The sequence below is a fragment of the Pogona vitticeps genome, chromosome 5 (assembly GCF_051106095.1).
Source record: "Pogona vitticeps strain Pit_001003342236 chromosome 5, PviZW2.1, whole genome shotgun sequence".
Lineage (NCBI taxonomy): Eukaryota > Metazoa > Chordata > Lepidosauria > Squamata > Agamidae > Pogona > Pogona vitticeps.
The window spans coordinates 31,401,836-31,422,341 of record NC_135787.1 but is presented as its reverse complement, the minus strand read 5'-3'; the positions used below and the strand labels follow the sequence as shown (position 1 = coordinate 31,422,341).

General features: G+C 40.0%; 2 protein-coding genes and 1 long non-coding RNA gene across 5 annotated transcripts in view; 2 read left to right on the top strand and 1 right to left on the bottom strand.

Annotated features, from left to right (window-relative positions):
• Positions 1 to 20,506, top strand: part of LOC144583228 (uncharacterized) — a 198,872-nt gene that overhangs the window by 63,942 nt on the left and 114,424 nt on the right. The window lies entirely within an intron of this gene.
• Positions 42 to 18,456, top strand: NUDT6 (nudix hydrolase 6). 3 transcript variants are annotated; one of them, XM_020781492.3, is made up of 5 exons: positions 42 to 531; positions 3,328 to 3,531; positions 9,305 to 9,360; positions 16,064 to 16,118; positions 17,312 to 18,456. In XM_020781492.3, the coding sequence occupies exons 1-5, from the start codon at positions 57 to 59 to the stop codon at positions 17,707 to 17,709; spliced, it is 1,188 nt and encodes a 395-aa protein (XP_020637151.3). In that variant the 5' UTR covers positions 42 to 56; the 3' UTR covers positions 17,710 to 18,456. The 3 variants fall into 3 exon arrangements, with proteins under 3 accessions (XP_020637151.3, XP_078232819.1, XP_072857776.2); XM_078376693.1 differs by having other exon boundaries at positions 17,288 to 18,456; XM_073001675.2 differs by lacking the exons at positions 42 to 531; positions 3,328 to 3,531; positions 9,305 to 9,360 and adding an exon at positions 15,535 to 15,675.
• Positions 15,018 to 20,506, bottom strand: part of FGF2 (fibroblast growth factor 2) — a 25,693-nt gene continuing 20,204 nt past the window's right edge. The window contains exons 2-3 of the mRNA XM_073001676.2: positions 19,538 to 19,641; positions 15,018 to 18,392 (exon numbers count right to left, since the gene is read on the bottom strand). Coding sequence (XP_072857777.2) covers positions 18,207 to 18,392; positions 19,538 to 19,641 — 290 coding nt within the window. The 3' untranslated portion in view covers positions 15,018 to 18,206. The remainder of the gene's footprint in view (positions 18,393 to 19,537; positions 19,642 to 20,506) is intronic.

The window sequence follows — 20,506 nt, the reverse complement described above, 5'->3', positions numbered from 1 at the left end:
CCTGGAGAAAGGCGGGTTAAAAATATTTAAAATAAATAAATACATAGGGAAGACTGATGAGCGTGGCTAGACGGCGTGGTGGGGACAGAAAACAAGGTGTTAGCCTTACTGTAGTGCCATTTTCCTCCACGAAGATCTCAAGGGTGGAGAAAGCAGTGCCTGTCCGAAGAAGACCATCGGCGAGGGGTTTCCCATCATTACCGGAAGTTCAGAGTGCGGGCAACTCTGCTCCTCTATGGCGAAGGCGCTCCCTCCCCGCTGCCGCCATGTTCGGGGCTGGGTGGTCGGCGCGGGGTCGGTGGCTCTTGCCGCTGAGCCGGCGGCTCCTCCAGCCGCTTCAGCCTCCGGGTGGTGCGGGCGGCGGTCGCTGCCTCCCCTCGCGAGAGGATGCCACCGAAGCCTCCTCTTCTAGCCTGGCCGACCTAGGGCTGCAGCCCCGGCAGGATAAGTATGGCGGACTCAGCTTGCACCTGTCCCAGCTGCGCTCTCCAGAGAGCCTGGACGAAGCGACCTTCCGGCTGTGGCTGCAGGGTAGGGGTTCGCCTTGCTCGAGGCCCTTGGGGAGATGGAGGGCGGCAGGGAGACCCAAGGGCGCCAGGGGAGCGACTAGATAACCTGCCTATAGTCACAGGACTCGCCCTCCTTGCGATTGTTCCGGCGGTGCTGCGCCTCTGGGAGTGTGCAGAGTGCATTTCCTTGCAATGACAGCAGCGCCTCTGGGCATATGCAGAGTGCACTTCCTGGCCAGGCCCCTGCTCGCTAACCAGAGCCACGCTGTATGAGTGGCGGTTTCCACCAAGAGCCTGGCTTTTAGCTGGGCATGCTCCTTTTCGACACAAAGCACCGTCACTTAATTTGGGGCCAAGAAGAAACAGCCAAGGGTGTTTTCAGGCGGGAGTTTCCTCGCTGTCAGGGACCGGCAGTCTGTGACCCTCAGCTTAAAAACATCTTGGGCCTCTCAACCTAAATTCCAGAGTCCTCCACAAGGTCTCAGGTCTGGTGCCGTGGGGAGGGCAGGTTGGCCACCTTTGCCCTGTCATGGTTAATGCTTCAGACATGCAATTATTTAGAAAGAGAACATCTTAAGAGTATGTCTTCCTTATTGTTGAATTGACTAGATCACTGGTTCTTAACCTTGGGTTACTCAGGAGTTTTGTACTGCAACTCCCAGAAGCCTTCACCACCAGCTGTCCTGACTGGGGTTTCTGGGAGCTGCAGTTCAAAAGCATCAGAGTAACAAAGGTTAAGAACCACTGGACTAGATCTCTTGCACATCCCCATCTGGAGTTAAACTTTCTACAGGGGCCGATGTTCGCCCTTGTAACTGCTCTTTCAGGAATAAATCAGCCATTGTAGTCACATTCAGCTGAATGCCTGGACTTGGAAAAATGTCTTCATCTAGCACCAAAGAAGGATGGGGGGGGGACAGGAGGGCATTGCAGCATTGTGTGTGTGGGGGGAAGCACTAAGAGTACTTTTCCCCTTCATACCATTCATGAAGTCTCTCAGGAATAATATAGTCCTATGCACGTTTATTCAGTTCCTCAGACAGGCAGCTGTTGCAGTGGATAGAGTGAGGTCAAATATGCACTTAGCCATGAAAACTCACAAGAGATTGGTAGTAGTAAAACCGTTCCTTAAATATTTCATGTATCTTGAAAACCCCATTAGGGTTGCTATAAATTGGATGCAGCTTGATGACCACTAGCAACCGTGTGCATTAGACTTCAGCCTGAGAGAGCGATTCTAAGTGAGGCTTAGGGAACAAGAGGAGTTGGATAACCTGCTCTTTCTCAAGTCTGGCAAACGGATGGTGGCCAGGGTGTCTTTAACTCGCTTTTCAGACTGGCACATCTTATTGAAGCACCATGTCCCCCTTATTGAAACTGTTAGTTAGAAGGATTGATTACCTTTGCAAGCTTCAGACCGGTGTAGTGAAAGGGTCTTCTAATACAAATAGAGGAGTTGTGGGCCAAGTGCAGCCAAATTTGCCTTCACTTTGCATCCAGAATGTCTCATTTTGCAGACAGAAGGAGCCCTGCTGGCGGTAGTTTTACACTCATGGAATGATCCAAGGGTGTTTTTTAACAGAGATCTCTGGAGTGGACATTCCCCACCCTATTGGGACTTCTCTCCACCGGCATGATGCCTCCATGACATCCTAACCTCACTGAGTCAGCTCTGGAGGAGCATTGGGTGGTGGGATGTTCCACCGTTTTATTTCCATGAATATGATCTTAATTTTTATACCTTATTTTTCCTTCGGAACCAAAGAACCAAATTATTATGTCAGAGGTTCCCAAGGCTGACCTAAAAACATGTGAAAGGATAAAGTCATTTTGCAAGTGTTGTATACCTCTATAAGGAAATCAGAATACAGTAAATTACTAAAAAAAAGTAAAGGCAGTTTGTAGTCCAAGCAGGGAAAGTTCCTGATCTCACTGTTTACGAATGGAATGTCCTCCCACTTCCAGTCACGAGTTGCCTGTGTTTCAAAGCAAAAGGGGGAAAACAATGATTTTTTTAAAAATCAGATTTTTAAATTTAAATCAGATTTTTCATTTTCATTATTAAAATGTTTTTTAAAGGCCTACCTAATAAGTTTAATTCAAAATGTTATAGGTGAAACATTTAATTGTGGAATGAGGATTATAAAGTTGAATAGTGTACTATGAAATAAAATCTTATGTTTTGTAAACAAGGTCCAATTGTCCTTTGATAGGGGCCTAAACTCTATGAAATTCTATAGTCTTCTGTATAGAGAAGACAAATCTATATCGTCTGTCTCCCATAGTACTCAGTCCAGCAGATATCATTTTTTTAAAAAAACTTCAATTCTCAAATTGCATTTATATCAGCCAAACTATGTACTAGTTAACAGTAACATCTGGAGAGGAGAAATTACAGATTGGATCAGCTATATTTTCAAACTCTGAATGAAATTATTTCTGAAGCTCCCCCCACCTCCATATGATAAAATGTTGGACATTTTTGGAAGCCCAGTTAAAATCTTAGTGGTAGCTTTTAATAGCTTTCTTGGGTGATGTATATTCCCTCAGAGTGACAATCCCAGCTATTGTTCCTCAGGTTAATACAAATAAAAGTGCACTTTGGGTGAGAATCACATGATTAAATCAAATCTTTTTGAGCAATGGTTTAAATCTCAAATCCACCCTTTTTAAAAGTATATTTTGCTATTATATGGATTGAGTTTTGTGTGATTGTCTTTCACATTAATAGCTGCATTGGTCTAATCATTTCTCAGATTCACATATATACTGTATTTGGTTTGATAAATATATTCTGCTCTGTTTTAACTTCTTCTAGATTCTGTCAAGCAGTGGAAAGCTGAAGGCCACATAGCAGTCTGGCTGCACGTTCCCATCCTACAAAGCAGATTTATAGCTGTTGCTGCAGAACAAGGGTTTGCCTTCCACCACGCAGAATCCAACTCTGCTGCACTGACTCTATGGCTAGCAGGAGGACACAACAGGCTACCCGTTTATGCCACTCATCAGTTAGGGGTTGCAGGTGAGTTCCAGGAAAAGCAACCCACTTCTACCACCAAGCCTTTATTTAAAAAAAAAAAAGTTTTAAAAGCACAGCTCAAGATTCAGAATTCAGAACTATCATTGCATGGAAGAGGTATACCTTAATACGTTCTGTCCACTTCCCATTTCTGTGGTACAAATATCTCCTTGTTTTCCTCCAATGACATTCTGTCACCAGTGATGACAACTGTGGTTAGTATTAACCAGAATTTTCCTGTGTTCTGACCAAAACTTGGAAGAAAATTAATGCAGACTATATTTCTCAGAATCTCAGATTTCCTTAGACCATGAAAAATACTTGTTTAGTTTGTTTCATAGTTAAGTCACTGGAGGGCAGCAAAGACAAATTATGCTTATTTTCAAGGGCATGTTTGAACATGTTTTGCAAAAGTACGTAAAATGTCATAATTCAAAAGAACTATTTTTAAAGGAAATTTAAAAAATTAAAATAATGGGGTGTTGCTGGCAATTACCATGAGCAAGATGCAGCTGAGCTGAAACACCTTTAGATCCTGCTGAACCCAATGGAAAAGATTGAAACATAACATAGGAAGTTGTCTTATACTGATTTGGACCATTGGCTCATCTGGCAAATGAACTGTGCTCTGTAAGACTAGGCTCAGTTTTCATATTTTCTTTTGTTTTTCCTTTACATTAAAATGTGACATCATCGCCGTTCGTTTAGTCGTTTATTCGTGTCCGACTCTTCGTGATCCCATGGACCAGAGCACGCCAGGCCCTCCTATCTTCTACTGCCACCCGGAGTTGTGTCAAATTCATGTTGGTTGCTTCGCAGACGCTGTCCAGCCATGTCATCCTCGGTCGTCCCCTTCTCCTCTTGCCATCACACTTTCCCAACATCAGGGTCTTTTCCAGGGAGTCTTTTTTTCTCATTAGATGGCCAAAGTACTGGAGCCTCAGCTTCAGGATCTGTCCGTCCAGTGAGCACTCAGGGTTGATTTCCTTTAGAATTGATAGGTTTGTTCTCCTTGCAGTCCAGGGGACTCTCAAGAGTCTCCTCCAGCATCACAATTCAAAGGCATAAATTCTTTGGCAGTCTGCTTTCTTTATGGTCCAGCTCTCACTTCCATACATCATGACAGGAAAAACCATAGCTTTGACTATTCGGACTTTTGTTGGCAAGGTGATGTCTCTGCTTTTTAAGATGCTGTTAAGATTTGTCATCGCTTTCCTCCCAAGAAGCAGGCGTCTTTTAATTTCGTGGCTGCTGTCTCCATCTGCAGTGACATAGCAGTGTAATAACTATGATGCAAACTTACTTAGCAATAAATCTCAGTGAACTCCCTGGAACATCTGAGAACATCACTATAGAAGCCACTGACTTAAGGCCCAAAATGTGCAATCAAGTTGTCCAGAGATACCTGCTTACTGTAATACAACGTCAGGAGATATTTGAAACTCAGATACAGCGCTTTGAATATTCAGTCTCTCTGTAAGACTCCATTCTCAACCAGCAAAGGATTTATGAACTTCTCACCAAATAGACAGTTTGTCTTTTCAAGATAGAGGGGGTTATTTGCAATTTCCGAAAGAAAGTCTGCTAGTCTATTTTTCTTGCTCCCAGCAAGCCTGGGGGCCACTCAGCGTGTGAAACATGATACATATTCAGCCCAGTTTCATAGTCTGCAGAGTTTCTCTTGTTGCAACATCTTTAAAACAGTATGCAGATTACATGGCTTTAATGTCAAGCCTCTTGCCCACCTCTGCTTTTTGTTACATCAGACTTGATGATTAAGTTTGTGATCTACAAAGCTAGCCTGGATCTTTTGTGCTTTATTGGACACATGAAAGTATTTTCCATGGAAAAGGCAATGACACTGGGAAAAGTTGAAGGCAATAGTAAAACAGGAAGACCAGGCATGAGAGGGACTGATTTAGTAAAGATAGCTAGGTTCTTCAGTTTGTAAGACCAGAGGAGGACTGTTTTGGAGGTCACTCATTTGTAGGGTCGCCATGGATCAGAAGCAATTTGGTAACAAGTAATCACAACAAAGGTATTAGCTGAATACGGACACCAGATCAAACTGTTTCCACACTTTTCTCATTCTTTGAGAGCCTCCCTAGACGATGCACTCCTTCTGTGCCCTAAAGTAGTGCACACCATACAGAAAAATGTATTGTTCTTTATTAGTTGCATTTTTATCCTGTGTTCCTCTAGTCAGCTCAAGCTTGCATGCATAGCTCACCTCTCTTCTGTTTTATCCTCACAACTACTCAGTGAGATGAGTCAGGCTCAAAGAATGGGACTGGCCCGAGGCTACCTAATGGTTTTATAGCTGGGTGAATCCTAGTCCAACATTCTGGGCCATGCTGGCAGGTTATCTGATTCTTTTAAAAGGAGCTTGCCTCCACCTGCATTTGGCAAATCAGTGTGCTTGTGTTTTGTAATTGGTCTCCTGAGAGACTGCACAGTTTTATTTGCATATCTGTTATCTTAAGCACTGTAACATTGCGGATCCAGAAGCTTGATAGCCCAAGGCAATATAGGTTTCAAACTACTGGGGGAGCAATCTCTAATGAATTTACTTCTAAGTTCAGATAAGATTAGAGCCTTGTGTTGCGATTTTTGTTGTATGAATGTGACCAACCTCCAGAAGCTGCAGATTTTTATCCTGTGAACTTTGAAAACCAGTCTTATGATCCCACCTCACCCCCCCCAATTTTCTTTTTTCTTTAAAACAGCAGAGGGCGTTACTGAAAATGCCTTCATTCTCTCTTCAGTAGCTCCCCTATTTTTAACATTACAGCATTTGTTTGGTGGATGTGGGCCCTCAGAAATCCTGGGGAGAAGCTCAAAGCATGGCAAAATTGCTTCCATGTACCCTAGATGGAATGGAGGGGAGTTTCTGAGCCCCAAAATGGTTTTCTTTGCTTTTTTTTAATTTCTACACTTTTGAGGAATGCTGAAGGGAACATTTAGGCCTCTGGGGGCTGCATGCAGGCTGCACTTTATCCACCCTCGCCACTGTTTGCCCACGTTTGTTATATGGTAATAGCACAGTCTTACTTGTGGTCCTACCTACCTACAGTGGACCCTCTACTTAAGGAATTAATCCGTATTGGAATGGTGGCTGCAAGTCGAAAAGTCTGTAAGTCGAATCTCCATTGACCTACAATGCACTGAAAACCGATTAATCCCACAACCAGTGGTTTTTATTCTATTTTTATTCCGTTTTGGTTTTTTTCTGGTCTGTAAGTCGATTCTCTGGCTGCAAGTCGAATCTAAATTTTGCAGCCAGAGAAGTCTGTAAGTCGAGCCGTAAGTCGAGATTCCACTGTATGTCCTAAAGGAAATGAGCAGCACTTGCATTCATTCTTGTTCTGTTGCCATTCCCCCTCCCACAGAAGATGTTCTTAGCAGCCCCCATGCAGGTGAAGCACATGGATTCAGTTGTCTCACAGTTCTCACCACTGTATAAAGGGAATGATTATTCTCTCTTTGATAAACAAGGCAGACTGCTGGTGTTGCAAACTTTCTACAACTATGGTTCAGTTTCACTGCTTGCTTTTCACATGTCTTGGAAATAGTCAAGAGGAGTCGGGTAATGAGGAACAGAGTGGCCAAGAATCCTCTACACCCCAGCCCCAGACTCTCTTCCTCCGCCTTTAACTACATGACACACCAAAATTAAGAAGGGTAGCAGGACACCTAGATTTCAAGATGGTAGTAAATACAAAGCAAGGTACAGCCTATTCTAGTTGAGGTGATACTTTTCCTGGCAGAGTAAGTGTATAATCTGGGGGTGCACCTTGATCCAGTGTTGTCTCCGATGGCCCCAGAGGAATGGAGCACATTTGTCCAGCTTCTGGTAGTTGACTAGGTATTATTTCAGGTATTCCTGAACAGAGATAGCTTTGCCACAGTGGCACAGTCTCTGGTAGCCTCTTGTTTGAATTGTTCTAATGTACTTTACTTGGAGCTGCCCTTGAAAATGATCCAGAAGTTAGACTTGGAGCGAAACGTGATTGCCAGGAAACTGACAGGGTAAGTTGTCAAGAACATATAACACCAGTCCTGAAAGAACTAAATTGTCTCTTTCGATGTACAGATTCCCCTTCACGGATTGCTGCCTTGTCGTGGTGAAGGGGCTTAAGTAATTCAGAGAAGCGATGGGCTATGCCATACAAGGACATATCTTGGGTGTCTTCTTTTCTCATGAGAAGACTCCCTGGAAAAGACCCTGATGTTGGGAAAGTGTGAAGGCAAGAGGAGAAAGGGACAACAGAGGATGAGATGGTTGGACAGTGTCATTGAAGCAACCAACATGAATTTGACCCATCTCCAGGAGGCACTGGAAGACAGGAGGGCCTGGCATGTTCTGGTCCATGGGGTCACAAAGAGTCAGACATGACTTAATGACTAAACAGCAACAACAACATGTACAGATTAGTTGTTTTTCTGAATTGAAGGTGCAGTTGTTGACCTACAAAGTCCTTTAAGTGAAATATCCAAATACCTGAAGAAGTGCCACTTTCTGTACCAGCTTAATTGACCTGGGGAGGTGGCCGGGAAAGTGCATTGGATGGCAATATGAGATAAGGTCCTTTTCATGGTGGTACCCTAGCTTTGGTATGCCCTTCCCCTAAGAGGTATGTCTGATGCCAACTTTGCTGATACTTGGGCAGTATTTTCTTACAAAACATTTATGAGTGATTAATTGCCTCTAAGGGAATCTGTCTGCTGACTGTTTATTGGTTCTGCTCATTAGGTATTTCTTTAGTGTATATTACTGTTTTGATTTTGTCATTACCTGCCCTGGTGTTTCATGAAGATCAGCGTCTGAACAGAACTAACTAAATACAGTAAAGCCATTGACAGCCCTCATGTGGAATTTTGAAAGAGACTAGATAAAGGAAATACCACCTCCACAGAGGATGCCTCTTAAGCAGAGATGCAACAGGCAAAGATCCCTGTTTTGTTGCATGACTCTTAATCCTATCTGGTGTACAGTTACTTGAACACTGTGTAAATTTAAACCCAACATGAAATTCCTTTGGTAAAATGAAATCTAAGTAAATTCCATTACTAAGGTTATTTTCAACATCAGTTTGAATATCTTATGCTCACTCTTCTAAACAGAATTCAACCCCACTTAGCACACTGCCAGCCAAGTACCGGAAGGATGAAGCCATAAGCACTGTAAGGCATGAACTGAGAGACTTGTGACTAATTTCCTAAGGAATTTCATTTTAGATTTTTTTTTCTTCAGATGTTTAGTTTGCAAAGCATTCCTCCCACACAGAAGTGTGATTATTAAGAGAGGGATGGTGTTTTCAGTCACAAAACACATTCTTTAATCTCCCCCACATGTAGAGATGCTTTTTCCCGGTAGTCTAGGATGTATACTTTTATAGATATGATAACTTCACAGTCTTCCCGAAGCTGAATAGAGTAGATAACCTGAGGCAAGTGTGTGTAGGCATCTTGTTGAAGTAAATGCCTCTTCCTATCTATAGGTGCTTTCAAATCTGAGGTAGGGTGGATAGAATCAGTGATCCCTGTGAGTCATAGGCCATAAAATTAAGGAGCAAAAATATGGTCCAGCATTGGATTTACCACTTTGGTCTTAGAATGAGAGGCATGGCATTGCCAGTACATGAACTTTCCTCATGAACAATTCTTAAATCAGCAATACTCTTGACTTTTCTCAGCGATTTCCAAAGATTTGAATGTAAAAATTGATAACAGGTCATTAAATCAGGCAATACAAAAAGTACTCTTTTCCCAACAGGTGCAGTGTTAGATATTCACACTGGGAAAGTATTGGTTATTCAAGAAAGGAATAAAGTAAGTTTATTTCATATTATTTGAAAGAAAGAAAGAATTTGGGCTGGAACGAAATAGATTCATTCGCAAGCATGAAGGTTTTTCCTGTCATAGTTCAAGATCCTTTCAATTAAAATACAGTGTTCTGAGGGGTCATGTTACTGATTATACTCCCATACCACCCTGGAGACACCCAGTCATGTCTAACTTTAGAAGCTAAGCAGTTTTGGGCCTGTGGATAGGAGACCACCAGGAATATCCAGGTAGGTCTATGAAAGAATCCTATGTGAAACCCTGGAGAGCTGCTACCACTCAAAACTTGACACTATTGGACTAGATGGAACAATTGTCTCATTCAGTATAAAGCTACTGCCTATGGTTCTGTGACAGCATTTGTGAAAAAATGCTGTTGGTCTTCCGTTTGGCAGTCAGGTCAACTCATGGTTGAGTTTGGTGAATGAAATCAAAAAGCCAGGGTGGCCTCTGAGTGCGTTCCCCACTGTTTGGCATTGTGCAACCCCATGCACTAGATCTTTGCACAATGTCTCAAGAGAAGTGCCTGCATCAAATCTGTGAGGTGTAAAGCCTTTCACTAAATTTTGGTGTAACATTGCCACCACTGGCATTTCTTCCATTAGTGTGTTAACCTAGCCTGTTGGCATGAATACTGTGTAGTATATTATACAGTACTAAAATCTGTTCCCTTCTCTGTTATAATGGTAAAGTAACTGTATTCAGCTTACTTTTGTGGTTAAAAGGGCAAAGGCAAATACTTTTGAGTAAGAGTCATTTATGTGATTACTTTTTTGTCGGTTAGCTGGGATAGCAATGGTCTGAAGTAATCCTGATTAATTCACTAAATTTTGAAAGGGATGTTTAATTTTATGTATTTTAAGTAGTATATAAAAGCCCATTGAAAATTTTGCTGAAAGTCTACATTTATCCCTTTTTGATTATTGTGGTCTTGTAAACAATGTCTGATTAATGGTTTGTTGGTTTTTATCTTTGCCTTTAAAAAAAGTTTTTGTGAACATTGCTTTCACTCTCTCGGGAGGGTGAATTCCCTCCCTTTATTAATACAGTATAGTAGTGGTCTAGGTATCTGGCTGCAGAGCTAAAGATAGCAGAGCCAGCCTGCCTGACCTTGGGCAAGCTGCACAAACCACTTTTGAGTACTCTCTACCTCATAAACCCTGACACTATATAATTATTAAGCATAAATTAAATGCCATGTGCACATACTCTCCAGCAAATCCTCTTGAACATGGATAGATACTTGAAACAGACATTGTCAAATCAATCCACGTCTTGCATGCACTCTGATTTTTTCCCCACCAAAGCAGCCACTCTTGGCTGTTATTGCAGACAAAATTAGAGGAGTAAATAGATTTGTTTTAACAAAGTGGAAACTACAAAACCCAGTCCTAAAACTATTAAGCACAGTCTCATTTCTTTTAGAATTCTAGGGAAAAAGCAGCTGTGTTTGAATTTTAAAAAATAAGCTATGGGTGTCTGCTGTAATTTGCTTGAGGAGAATTCCTTAAGTTTTACCAGAGACAGGAAGCCAGCTAAAACTGGCAGAGTAACTGCTCGTTAGACTCCACTATACAGTATAAGCAGCAAGCCGTACTGAAATGTGCATGATATTAAGGCCCAAATGCATTACAGAGTGTACATGAGCTGAATCCAGCTTAGCCTCCTCTGATTAAGGGAACAATCTTGTGGGTCCACTATACTAAGACTAAAGCTGCTGTAACCTAGTGCAGTGGTTCTTAACCTTTTTGAAAGAAACGCCCCCTTGAGCCATTGAGGAAGTTATCATCGCCCCCCTCCCCGCGGTGATATCTTTCTTATTTATTTATTTATTTATTTATTTATTTATTTATTTATTTATTTATTTATTTATTTATTTATTTATTTATTTAAGACACTTAAATCCAATGACCCCTGAAAACAAAATTCAATTCCAAGAAAATGAAATGCCCCCAAAAAGTAACATTTAATGATTTAGTTGCAAGCGAATTTTAAGACTCAAAAAGAAATATAAAAAGGGCATAAAAACAAACTGCAGTGCAGGAACTAAAAATTTCAAGATGAAAACTCTGAAACTAAATTAAGATTGGAGGAAAATATATATTCATGCACATTGTAAAAAGGCTGCAGCCATCTTCACAGGTTTGGCTTGCTCCAGCGCCCCCCTATCACCCCCTTCTGCTCCAGTGCCCCCACGCCGCCCCTTTTCGTTCTACCGCCCCCCTGAAAAATGAAATCGCCCCCTGGGGGGCATTATCGCCCACGTTAAAAACCACTGACCTACTGCACAGTCATCAGTAAATGCGGCTTAACAGCTAACGAAAAACACATTGTGTAGTTGAGAGACTGCATTCACAGCATCACTGGTCATTCTACCACTACCAGTGCATCATAAGGTCACTCCACCATAGTTGGTATTTGCCCCAAAGAGAAACTGATTTGATTTCAATTCCATTTACAGCAACTAATCCCACAGCTCGGTAGAAAGAAAACAGGCATAGAGAACTAATGTTTAATAGGAGAAAGATTCAAATAGCAAAGGAGTATGGTTGGTGTCCACCAGCAAAGGAATGCCGGAGACACTCTGGTTACGCTTTGTTCTGATCTTGAAAGTAACCTGAACATCCAGAATTCAACAAAGTACAGTAACATGTCTGATGCTTACCAGCAAAATGGTCTGTGTTCCTCATTACATCAGCTGAAGCGCTGAAAGAGCTTACCTACATTTTGCACCCCTTCTTCCAGTCTGCTTATGTGCAGGAAATACTTCTTCAAACTACTGCTGTTGTTAGAATATAGAAGGACTGTTAAGATAGTAAATTCACTTCCACTGCATTAACACTCAGTTTCTTTCCTGGCTTACCTCTCTTTGTCCAAAACCCTCTACCAGAGTCTACCTAATTCTGCTGCACAGCAGCTCAGCCAACAGCAGAAGCTTCTTAGGAGCAGAACAGGAAGAATCAGAGGCATTAATATTTTTCCAATGCAACTTCCTCTCCTCATCCCCTATTTGTTCTCTTAATTTCTATTTTCATTTTATCTGGATTACTGTACTTGAAGACTACAGGTAAGATCATTTGCTATGGTCAGGCCGACATCAGCATCTGCCATAATGGGGTAAACATTAGGGCTCAGAGGCATGGTTAACAAGATGGTGTCCGTTGCGGCTTTTTGCAGTACTGAGTTGTGACCTCGGGACTGGAGCTATACTGGCATCTGCCACCTGCTAAGCTTATAGGGGACCACCAAAGAAGCGCTAAGAAAGGAGGGAGAAAAGAAAGCACCTTGCCCCACCCTATATCAGACCTGGCAGTTTCCTGCGCCATATTTTAACAGCGTGAGTGTACTGAGTCTGTTCTCAGTATGACCATTTTCAAACATCCTGACATACAGTATTTGCACCATTAATCCTGCAATAATTGATTTACTTTACCCATGGACTGCAACTAGAAGAACTCGCACATGGGCAGATTGTATTTCACAAATGATCCACTGCTTAACCTCAAGGATGGCCAAATCTGCCAAAGCTCAAGAGTTTGTCACAGTCATAGTCGCTTCTGTAATGTCGAAACAAGTGGCCTCTGGTAATTGCTTCTCCTTACAAATCCGCCTGAATCAATAACTTTGTGGATTAAGGCTCCCTTTTCATTGCCCATTTCACAGGCCAGCTATGTTTGTTAAATTCAATGGCAAATCTGAATGATATCAGAAATACTAAGAACAGGACAGAAATTGTCGATTTAAATATACAGCTCTTAAAAAAATAAGAAACTCAAAAACCTAATTACTGATACCAGTGGAGTCCCCGTTTTCTGTGTGAACCCTCTGTCAACAAATATAATACACAAACACACACGCACAAAAGAAGTTTCCATTGGTTTAGTCACTTCTAAAATATAGTATTCAAAAATAAGGTGTTATTATATAGTATGCCTAATTTGCAATTCAAGTGTTGCAGATCAGAAAATACCCAATGTAGCAACTAGCATTTATTTTTTTAGTCATGTACAGCTTGTTTGTATTTTTATACCAGACTCATTTTGACTAATTGCCGTTTTAATGTATAGGTTTTGCACACATATTGTAAGCTGTTAATGGTTTATAATAATGGTTTCCGGCATAGGAAAATCCATGCTCTCCAACTGGGAAAATAACATCCAATAGATGCTACAGAATATTATTTTAATAGAAGAAGCAACCACTCTTCAAAAAAAAATACAGTTTAAAATGCACTTCTGAACAAAGACAGTGAATTAGTTCAAGTATTGTATTTGTTAAGGATTTGGCTCCATGCCTTTTAGTGACATTTGCCAACAGCTGCTTTTAGATACAGCAACGTGTGTTTATACAGATGCATGCAGACATGCATGTTTAGAAATTTCTGCCGATTCCAGATGTGTGGGCAAGTGTATTGAAAGTTCAAAGCCAATATGTATTTCTACAATCACTGACCTGTAAGTGGGTTGGCATCTTTTTAAGCTTGAAAGCAAACCCCCAGTGCCTTTAACAATGTCCCCTGATGTCATAGTTCCCAGAGGTGGGTGAGTGGGATCTTGCCTCTGAAAAGACTCCTTCCCCTTGCTTATGTGATTCATTGCAAAAGCCCAGAACATTTTCTCATGACTGAAAACAAAGTTCCACCAAAATATATGTTGATTGGTTGAATATATGAAAATGCTAGAATACCCCTATACTGCTGCCCATACTGTATGTGGAGATACCTGATTAATTATTACTTAGTTCATAGAAAAATCAATGGTACTTAAATGTTTCTAGCTGAATGGATCCAACCATACTCTATGGAAAGTATTTCTTACTGTAATCCAATAAGTACTACATAGGATATGTAATCCAATATGTATTTACACAGAAATCATGTCCCATTGCATTCTATAGTGTAAACTGCTGAGTAATCTGGCAAAATACTACAGGCCTGGTTACCCCTGCTGTGTAGATGCACAAACACGTTATAAATGCTTACATATATTTGTACTTATAATCAAAAATCTTGTTGAACTATTTTGTGAAACATCCAAGGAATTTTTTTCTTGAATGAGTAAGAAGTATTATGTAGATATCTATATATGTATAATAATAATAATGGGTTGTCTAGTCAGTTCTGACTTAAGGCAAGCCTTTTCAGTGTGTTCTAGGTAGAGAGTACTTAGAAGTGGTTTACCCTTCTCTTCTTCTGGTAGTGCCTGGGACTGTGCAGCTCACTCAAAGTTACACAGGCTGGCTCTGTCGCAGTGAAGGACATATACTTTATGTATGTATGTATGTATGTATGTATGTATGTATGTATGTATGTATGTATGTATGTATGTATGTATGTATGTATGTATGTATGTATGTATGTATGTATGTATGTATGTATTTGATTTATACCCTAAATTTCTCCCTTTAAAGTATACTGTTGCTTTAAAGAATACTTGATTTAACATCAGTCAATACAGACTGGTTGATTAGGGTTGCTACCCCTCCACTCTGTCAAAAGTGAAATATTCCCAGAAATATACCATACATTTCCTTGATATATTACCCTGAACAAATACCAATCAAAATAATGCATTCAGCGCACGTCCCTTTTTTCTGGTGGGTTAAGTGGGCTGTATTAAATAATTAATGAAGCAATCACTGAAATCTCAGGTTTTTAAAAACTATTTAATCTGAATTATAGAACAAGTAAGTCAACAGGTAACAAACAAAAATGATTAATGTTTGGCCAATGTCAAAAAAAATGACACATTGCACATGTTGATTATTACAATTACAAAAGAAAACTTTATAGCCAGTGCAGTACAAAACAGTACTACAATCATAATCTCTGTTTAGAAAATTTAATGATGTTATAAAAAGCAAACACTGAAGTAAAATATATATGATTAAACATTGTTATACAGTCTCCAATCCAGCACAGAGTTAGATGCACTGAAGCCCACAAATTAAAGCACACCTAAATTGGTGTTGGATAGGAACCACAAAATATAATTACACATAGCAGCTTCTTTAATACAGTGGTGCCTCGCTTTACGATTGCCCCACATTACGACGAAACCGCATTACGACGATCTTTTTGTGATTGCAAAACGATGGTCTGAATTGGGTTTTTTTTGTTTTGCGATGATCGGTTCCCTGCTTTGAGAACCGATTCTTCGCAAAATGACGGTTTTCCTCCAGCTGATCGGCGGTTTCGAAAATGGCCACCGGGTAAATAAAATGGCTCCTCGCTGTTTTCTGGGACGGATTCCTCGCAAGACAGCCACCGAAAATGGCCGCCCTATGGAGGATCTTTGCTGGACGGTGAGTTTCCAGCCCATTGGAATGCATTGAAGGGGTTTCAATGCGTTTCAGTGGGCTTTTTATTTTCATATTATGACGTTTTTGTTCTACAGCGATTTCACTGGAATGAATTAACGTCGTAATGCGAGGCACCACTGTATCCCCTTTATTATTTTACTTTAGTTAATGAGCAGCAATGTTGCAAGTATAAACCATCTAACAGTAATTAGACAAATCAGTAGATATATCATTGAAATATCTTGTACAGATTTTGTTCTTAATTATCACATTTGCAATGAAAAGGTTATAGATAAGGAATAGTCAAAAAAGACAGGAATCATACCTCTGGTTCCTTGTAGACAGGGCAAAGAAGGAGTTTAAGTTTCTCATTATTTTATTCTCATTTAAGACAACAAATGCATGGAAATTTCCAGGAGGACTGTCTGAACCTGGTGAAGATATTGGTAAGTATTTGGCCCTTGAATTTCAATGATATTAGCAGCACAATAGCACGTTTACTCAGGAGTGTCACTCAGTTCAGTGGGAAACATTGCCAGCATTATTGGTGTTGAATGTTGGTGTTAAAGACAAATCCTACCTCAAAAGCATTAAATTTGCACCTTCTATTAACTTGTTGTGGACCAATATTGACTTCTGAATCAAGGGGTGGGAATAAACAAGTTCATAATGTGGGCTGGTGTGTCAACATTTGCACAATGAAAGGCTCACAACATGCACGAGAACCCTTATCAGCTCCTTTAAAAATGCATATTCCTAAAGGGGTCATGTGTAAAATTTCTTTGAAACCAGGAATCCTTGATTTTGTTGTTTTGTAGATTCTCATGACTATTCAGTGAAAAATACATTAAATTTCTATGAGGTAAGTTGCCTCAAATGAAAGTTTCCCCTGGTCTCTATTTAGAAACACTACAGTTTTAGTTTCTAGGGCCAAGTGCACAAAATATAAACACACTAGTTTAATTGTGGTTTTTAGTTGCTCACAAAACAGAAAGTAATACGACTACTATGGTGTTCTATTCTACTGTGGCTTTGAATATTTGTGTAGGTGACATCACAGATTTCCTGTATCCAGGCTAGTACTGCTTGCTCCAGTCATGAATGCATTCTAAGCTTAACTGTACGGGTTTTCTCACTAAATTCACTCATTTCAATTGCATGAATGATTCCAAAGTAACGGATCTGTTGCCAAAAATGCTATAATGCACTAAGAGTTTTACTCCTCAGGAAGACCATGGGGCCCACAGGTTTATAATTCTAATGGATAATTTTCTTCAGAAATTTGGGAAACCGTTAAGCTGTGCTTTCTAGCTCTATGTTGTTGAGGTTTGCCTACCATTAAATAATTTTGACTACTTAAATGTTTAAAGATGTGAAAAACGAGAACAGAAAACAAATTAGCTGCATAATTTCAAATATAACAAAGAGGTTTTTTTACCTGCAGCAGTGATTTTATATTCTCAACAAATCGCTGTGATGTTTTGACCGAATCAAATAGAAGAGAAGGTAGGGTGAATACAAGGTATCAGAATGGAGTAATGGCTGGGAGAGGACAGCATAAGCAGGACTGAATCATAATGAATGCTCTTGAAATGTACTTTCTAACTAAAAGTAAATGGAAATTTTTTCCTTCTCTTAGGAAACACAGCGGTTCGAGAAGTCTTTGAAGAGACAGGCATAAAATCAGAATTCAAAGCCCTGCTAAGCATAAGGCAGCAACACAGACACCCTGGAGCCTTTGGAAAATCAGACCTCTATATTATCTGCCGGTTAGAACCTTCGTCTTTCAGCATCAACTTCTGCCAGCAGGAATGCCTAAGGTGTGAATGGATGGATCTAACTGAACTTGCCAAGACAAAGGAAGCTACTCCAATCACCAGCAATGTAGCTAAGCTGCTTCTGTATGGATACAGAGAAGGGTTTGATAAAATAGATATAACCATGAGAGAATTTCCAGCAGTGTACACAGGTCTTTTCTATAAGCTGTATCACAGACAGCTGCCAGAGAATTATAGAAACACGATAAATTTACAGTAAGTTTAGAATTATTTTTGTTCAATATCGCTTGTAGCAAAATACATGGATATGTTACTTGAAATTAAATTCCATATTCACTTTTATGACTTCAATGACAACAGTTTATATTATTTCACTTAAAATGCTAAATACTTTTCTTAACTATGGTACATTAAATCCTCATTACAATGAACAGCCCAAATCAAATTTTAACCTGTACTCCCACCTCACCCAGTAGAAAATTTATGTAGTATCTGGCTGGAAATAAAATGTGTATTGGTGTATCCTGCTAAATTTTCACACTTACACAAATGATCATATATAGGCAGAAAAGCACATGGTTTCCAGAAAATAAAACAGTTTTAAAGTCTAAAATACATGATTTTACATAGGAACAATACAAAATCATTGCAAATGCACTTGATCCTTGCAGCTATTTGGTCACATTTTTCCATCTTATGGGAACAGGAAAGGTCTATCACTCTTGTGGTGTATTTTACAGAATTAAATCACTGGAATCAACTCTTGGCAGACATGGGAAGAAAAAGGATAGCCTTCTGGCCTCGTCCAGTTTTTGGTCCGGGTTTATATTGACCAGTTCGTTTCAGTGCAACATACCAATCACTATATTTGCGAGAGCGATATGTATTGTAGTTATTAGATTCCAAGCGTTCGAAAAAGAAGCATTCCTCTGTTATGTATTTCTGAAAAATGAAAGAAGAATAAATGATTCCTTGTTAGCTGCTGTTGTGAAATACAGCTTTCCAACCTAATGTATTAATTTGACTCATGATTACAGCACTTATCAAGATGTTTTTATCCAATCACTATTTTATCTTTAAATTTCATGCCTCTGTAATACAGAGATTAATATTACTTGGGTTTAACATAACAGCTTTCTATAAACTTGCTCTTCATAATAGTAAATGATGAGGTTTAAAACTCATTAAGACCTCGTCTAAATAAAGATATGATAAAGACCCAGATCCAGAGAAAGGGAGAGAGTGGGAGAGACTTCTGAGCAGATACATATGGGATTGCAAAGTTAATCAAAACAGACCCTTTAAAGTAAATGAATAGAGATGGGCACAAACCCACAAGTGTTTCATGTTGGGCACAGGCACCCTGGATTCCCTGCCCTGCCTCCTCCAGCAAGGTCCCAGTCAGAAGAAGAGGCGGGGCAGCAAAGCCCAGGACACTGTCTCTGAGTGGGGACCCAGAGGAGGAGCACGGATGGGGAATCTGAGGCACCTGCAGAACACCTGTAGGCATTGTGCAGGGGATAGATAAAGTCGATAGAGGGAAGCTCTTTTCCCTCTCACACAACCAGGGGACATTCACTCCAATGGAGTGTTGGGAGAGCAAGAACAGACAAAAAATACTAATTTACTCAGCATGTTGTTAATCTGTAGAACTCCTTGTCACAGAACATGGTGATGACATCTGGCCTAGATGCCTTTAAAAGGCATTTGGACAGATTTCTGGAGGAAAAGTCCATTGCAGGTTACAAGCCATGATGGGGATGTATGATCTCCAGGCTTAAAAGGTACCTCAAAATGGCAGATGCTGGGGAGGGGTATCAGGAGACAGGTATCTAGTTGTCCCATGTGCTCCCAGAGGCATCTGGTGGGGCCACTGTGAGATACAGGAAGCTGGACTAGATGGGCCCTTGGCCTGATCCCGCAGGGCTCTTCTTATGGTCATATGTTATGCCTAATCTGCCAAAGTATACCAAACCACCAAACCCTATGCTTAGAAATTATTATAGGACTTTTACAATATATATGTTCATGCTTCAGCTATAGCATAAGTATTTGGTAGGGGAAATGAAATATTAACATTTGCTTACCAGTGCTAACAATCTGCCATCTTCACTCATAGCAAGGAAGCGGTTGGCACATACACCTTTGATTGATACCACACCTCTCTCCTCAGCTTGAAGAAGCAATTTGACTGGAGGAGAAAAAAGACAGTTGCACTGTTCAAATAACTTCTATATTTTAAGGAGATCAAGCTGCACCAAAAACCATCTGAAATTAAGCAAGGATCTATTATTTAATTTTGATTAAAAATTACAACAGAAAAAAACAAATAAATATAAAAAGAGAAATTACATAACTAATGAATTAACACTGATACATTTAAATAATATGATCATATGTGGTCATCCACACACCCCACTGGCATTTGGAGATACTGTGGAATCAATTTTCTTCCCCTTATACTACTACAGTCACCTACCCCTCCCAGAACTGCACTGGTTCTTGCGAAGGTACGCAACCTTTCCTCTTTATTAAAACATAATCAATGCATTATCCCCAGATATTTATAAAAATATTCTTATTTCACACTTCTTTAAGATTGAACATCTTATGAATGGCAATATTCCATTTTTAAAATATTATTCATTTAATTGAAAATCATATTTTTCTTTTGAGTTCCTTGCTATTATTAATCTGACCACTATTAATAAGTTTGAAAATAATTCTTTTCTAATACATCTCCATTGCTCTTAAAAGTGCTATTTTAAAGCATGGCTCTAACTTAGTATTTCATTTTTTTCCTTAAAAACAAACTGCTAAAATGTTCATATATTTTCACATTCCCACCACATATAAAAGTAGGTATTGACTTTCTGACAACCACCCAAGACATCTTAAAAAAATAATATTTCATTTAATTTAATCAGAATTTAATGCCATCACCAAATCAATTTATAAACATTGTCCTTTATCCTTATAGACATAGACTTCAATAATCTTATATCCCATGTTTTTCCACACCTCAGAACTTATTTCCTCCACATTGATTAAGAAAA

What these genes read in the sequence shown, in the direction of transcription:
- NUDT6 (XM_078376693.1), top strand. Translation starts at nt 57, where the DNA reads ATGAGCGTGGCTAGACGGCGTGGTGGGGACAGAAAACAAGGTGTTAGC. An exon ending in CTTCCGGCTGTGGCTGCAGG is followed by an intron (nt 532 to 3,327) that starts GTAGGGGTTCGC and finishes AACTTCTTCTAG; the next exon opens with ATTCTGTCAAGCAGTGGAAA. An exon ending in TCATCAGTTAGGGGTTGCAG is followed by an intron (nt 3,532 to 9,304) that starts GTGAGTTCCAGG and finishes TTTTCCCAACAG; the next exon opens with GTGCAGTGTTAGATATTCAC.